The sequence below is a fragment of the Hordeum vulgare genome, chromosome 1H (genome assembly GCF_904849725.1).
Source record: "Hordeum vulgare subsp. vulgare chromosome 1H, MorexV3_pseudomolecules_assembly, whole genome shotgun sequence".
NCBI lineage: Eukaryota > Viridiplantae > Streptophyta > Magnoliopsida > Poales > Poaceae > Hordeum > Hordeum vulgare.
The window spans coordinates 458,923,704-458,928,046 of NC_058518.1; the positions used below are offsets into that span (position 1 = coordinate 458,923,704).

The 4,343-nt window shown below is 50.6% G+C and overlaps 1 protein-coding gene across 1 annotated transcript; it reads left to right on the forward strand.

The window, feature by feature from the left end:
• The first annotated feature begins 831 nt into the window (after positions 1 to 831).
• On the forward strand, positions 832 to 3,684 carry LOC123414578 (protein NETWORKED 2A-like). The gene is made up of 2 exons (XM_045106668.1): positions 832 to 950; positions 1,050 to 3,684. The coding sequence occupies exons 1-2, from the start codon at positions 857 to 859 to the stop codon at positions 3,458 to 3,460; spliced, it is 2,505 nt and encodes an 834-aa protein (XP_044962603.1). The 5' UTR covers positions 832 to 856; the 3' UTR covers positions 3,461 to 3,684.
• Positions 3,685 to 4,343: the final 659 nt, after the last annotated feature.

Consider the following 4,343-nt stretch of genomic DNA (forward strand, 5'->3'; position numbering starts at 1 on the left):
GCGCCCTGCCGCGTCGGCCGTCCGAGAGTGGTTGCCATCGCCCGTCCGTTTTTGACGGTTGGCCACATCCCTTTTTTGGAGAATATTCCCAGCATCTGGTTGACTCTATCCCTCCTTGCCCCAGATCCAAACGCATGACAACCACAGAAAAAAATGATTATCCCTGTTCCTCGAAGGATATCCGTCCAACCAAACACACCTTAATGGGCCGCGAGCACTAAAGTCTGCGCGAGCCCGTGTTTCAACCTGGAAAAAAGTCCAGAATCCAGGCCCGTGTTTCACCGTCGTGCTCTAGGCCTCCACCGCTGTTGCCCGCCCGCCGCACGCGCCGCGCCGCTCCACGGCGGAACAAACCGCGGCCGCCCGCCCTCCCCCTCCCCTCCCCTCCCCCCCACGGCAGCCGACCGCACCACCACCGACCACCGACCGCCTCGCGCCGCCCGAATGGCGGAAAACCCCACCATGCCATCCCCGCCACGCGCGCGCTGCCATCCGCTCCCACCACCGGCCGCGCGCGTCGCTCGCGCCCGCCCACCCACCGCCGCGGCAACCGCAACGAAGCCAGCCCCCCCTCCCCCTCGTCCTATTTCGCCATGCCACCCCCACCACCGACCTGCCTCCCCTCTCCTCTCCTTCTCCGGCTTCCGGCGGCTAAGGGCCCTCGCTGCACGGCCGCACCACACACCGCGTCGCGCTACCCGCATCAGGCCCTCCCCGTCGCGGCGCAGCTCACGCCCCCCCACGGCACCGAGGGCGCGCGCCCGACGACGCGGAGTAGCAGCAGCAGGAGGCGGAGGAGGGGGTTAAGAGCGAACGGGCGGCCCCGGCGCGGCGTGACCCCCTCCGGCCTCCGACCATGCTGCAGCGCGCGGCGGGCAACGCCTACTCCTGGTGGTGGGCGTCCCACATCCGCACCAGCCAGTCCAAATGGCTCGACGCCACCCTCCACGGTACGCATTCCATTCCCCATCTCCGGCGTGGCGCGTCGCGCGGTTGCGGGTTTGCGAAACTCTGGCTGTGACAATGCTGTATCTGCACCGTGCGTGCAGAGATGGAGGACAGGGTGAAGCTCATGATCAAGCTCATCGGGGCGGACGCCGACACCTTCGGCAAGAAGGCAGAGCTCTACTTCAGGAGCCGGCCGGAGCTCATCAGCAACGTTGAGGATATGTTCAGATCCTACCAAGCGCTGGCCGACAGGTTCGACCGGATATCTAGCGAGCTGCACAAGGCCAACCACACCATTGCCACCGTTTTCCCAGATCATGTCCAGTTGTCCATGCAAGAGGGTGACACTGAAGGACTCCCCAAGGCAATTACAAGTATTGATCTCATCAACTACAAATTCCCTGCTCTGGAAGGTTTGCCCATGGGCTCACGGGTCACAAGCCGGGGATCGAGCCCTGTCCCCAAGAGGACCCAGACGCACCGGAGAGCCGCCTCCCACATGAACAAGGACAGGGCGCTGGAAGAGATAGACAAGCTGCAGAAGCAAATCCTGGTGCTGCAGACCGAGAAGGAGTTCTTGAAGACCTCTTATGACAGTGCACTGGGCAAGTATCTAGACATTGAAAGGCAGGTGGCCGAGTTGCAGGAGGAAGTTTGCGGCTTGCAAGATACTTTTAGCACTAGCTCGGGCATTGAAGACAATGATGCCCGAGCACTGATGGCTGCACGAGCCCTTATGTCTTGTGAGCAAACATTGGTTAACTTGCAGGGCCAGCAAAAGAGGTCATCTAAAGAGGCGAGGACTGAATTTCAAAGATTCAAAGAGGCAAAGGAGGAACTCAAAACCTTCAAGGCTGAGTGTGGGCAGCCCCAGACGGAAAATGACGGGCCCCATCACCATGAAACAGGACTTACCCAAGCACTGCCACTTGTGGATGGTGACAAGTCTGTTCAGAACGAGGCTAAGCTTGACCTGCAGGAAGTATGCCAAAAAATCAAACAACTAATTGAATTGCGCCCAGAGGCATCAGTGTCAGACATAGCGGAAAAGGTTGATCAACTTGTGGAGAAGGTAGTCAACCTGGAGCTCGCTACTACGTCGCAGAATGCTCAGATCGATAGAATGAAATCTGAGATAGATGACTTTCACAAGCGCATGCATGCCTTGGAGGAAGAGAAGGCGGCTTTGGTTGTTGATTCCAGTAAGTTGGCCGACAGGTTGAAGCAAGTTGAGGTGGTGCTACAAATTGTCCAACAAATTGGTAGGTCCATACAACATGGTACCGAGAATATTCGTAAAGAAATGACTGAAGCTTGCAGTGAACTTGCTGAGTTTGTGGAAACATTGAACTCTCCTGAGTCTCAAAACTCCAATATTCTGGGTTCGTCCAAAAAGGGCTCGGAGGATCTTGTGGTGCGGGAACAGCTTGTTGCTAATAGATCGGAAGGCGAGGATAATATTTTATCAGAAGATTATGCATCTGTGCTTCAGACCTACAAAGATACAGAGCAACAACTTTCTGAAATCGAGAAGGAAAACCAAAAGTATCATACTGAGGCGATATCAGAGCTGAAGGAACTGAAGAGCTCGAATACAATGAAAGACAAGGAGATCCATTCTCTTCGCCGCATGCTAAGTTCTTTGCAGAGAAAGATGGATGGTTCTGATCCGGAGAGCGTGGAGACGTCTGAAGAAACATCCAAAATAAGCAGCACCCCTACAACTGAAGACAAAGAGATTGCTGAGGTAGATGAATACATTAAGCAATGCCAAGCTGAAGAACCACTTGAGTACTCAGTTGGGGAGGAAAAATTTAGAGCAGAGATCGACAAGGTGTTGGAGCAGACCATGGACTTCTGGCTGAGGTTTAGCACATCGTACCATCAAATACGACATTTCCAAACAGCATTTGACAGGCTAAAAGCCGAGATGGTCAAGTTGGCCGATGCACAGGCACAGGGTGCTGCAGATGGAATCCCTACTAATCATCAGGTAGCAAAGCTGGAGTCGGCTGTTTTAGAAAAGAAATTTCGGGATTTGAATACAGATCTTCAAGTTTGGATGGAAAAGAATGTGCTACTAAAAGGAGAGCTGGAGAACAGGTTCTCTTCACTGTGCAACATACAAGAGGATATATCAAAGATCACAATTCTGGATAAAGATGGTGAAGATCACTTCACCCTCATCCAAGCTGCAAAGTTCCAAGGAGAGGTTCTTAATATGAAACAAGAGAATAACAAAGTTGCTAAAGAGCTAGAAGCTGGGCTGGACCACGTAAGAGGTCTCCAAGTGGAGGTTGGAAGGGAGCTCTTGAAACTCCGGGAGAATCTTGAGTTATCTATAGCAAGAAGCAACCGCGCTCAGCAGAACTTTCGAGCCCTGTCAACAAAAGCTGGGGTTCCCCTTAGAACTTTCCTGTTTGGAGCGAAGCCGAAGAAGGCATCACTCTTTTCATGTATGGGTCCTGGGATGCATAAGCAATATGGTAGCTCAAAGTCTGGTCATAGATGAGAATGGTTGGATTATCAGCTATTTGTTTCTTGATATTAATACATAAGAGATTTCATTGTAGTTGCCACTTGATTTGCAGCTATCAATTTTTTCTCTTAGGGCTTAAATGTATAGGACCCTGTATAACTTGACTCAAATTTGTTTTACAATTCAATTTACTCCTGCACTAACCTTACTGCCAGAACTAAATTTGGTGGGAAGGATAATGTCAGATTTGTTCATGATACCACTAAGCTGTGTTTGCCTTGAATTGTCAAGCTGAGGTCAAGTTGGCAATCCTTCAGGGCATCATTCATAAAGCTGTTCGGAAAAACTATTACCGCTCAGATTCTGGACAAAATACAAACAATTTTTGAATTTCTCATGTCCACATTATCCTTTCCTTCTGGTGGTCTGTTCAGCAGTCACTGATATCACTTTCAGGATATGCAATCTTGGAGAAGCGTGTCTCCCCTCATTTGGCAATGTCTTTCTTCAATGCATGGTGTCAATATAGTGGAAAATTACCAGACAAAAATGTCTGTTGACTTCATTGTGTTTGGTTCTTGTCCAAATTCAAAGTGTTTTGCATACGATGATCTGTTAATATCGAAAAAAGGGAAAGGAAGGCTAGGTTGCCTAAAAACTTATATTGTACTACTTTCTTCTGTCCCCTTTTCTATGGAAGGTGGTGGTGCTATTTACAACAGTTGTTTGTTATATTGCATCTTTAGCCTCTTAACAGTTTAGCATAAATTTGAGGACTTCACTACTTCCTTAGCAGGAAAGGTAAGTGACTGTTGGGTTCGTTCAATCATGACAGGATGGTGTCAGAATCTTGGCTCGGATAGACTTGATCAGGTATGTTTTATATTAGTGCTCTAGACGGCGCATCACATGAATT

Bases quoted from the DNA above. Each gene is read 5' to 3' on its own strand.
- LOC123414578 (XM_045106668.1), top strand. From the start codon at position 857: ATGCTGCAGCGCGCGGCGGGCAACGCCTACTCCTGGTGGTGGGCGTCC. The intron at 951-1,049 runs GTACGCATTCCA...CCGTGCGTGCAG, and splicing joins GCTCGACGCCACCCTCCACG to AGATGGAGGACAGGGTGAAG.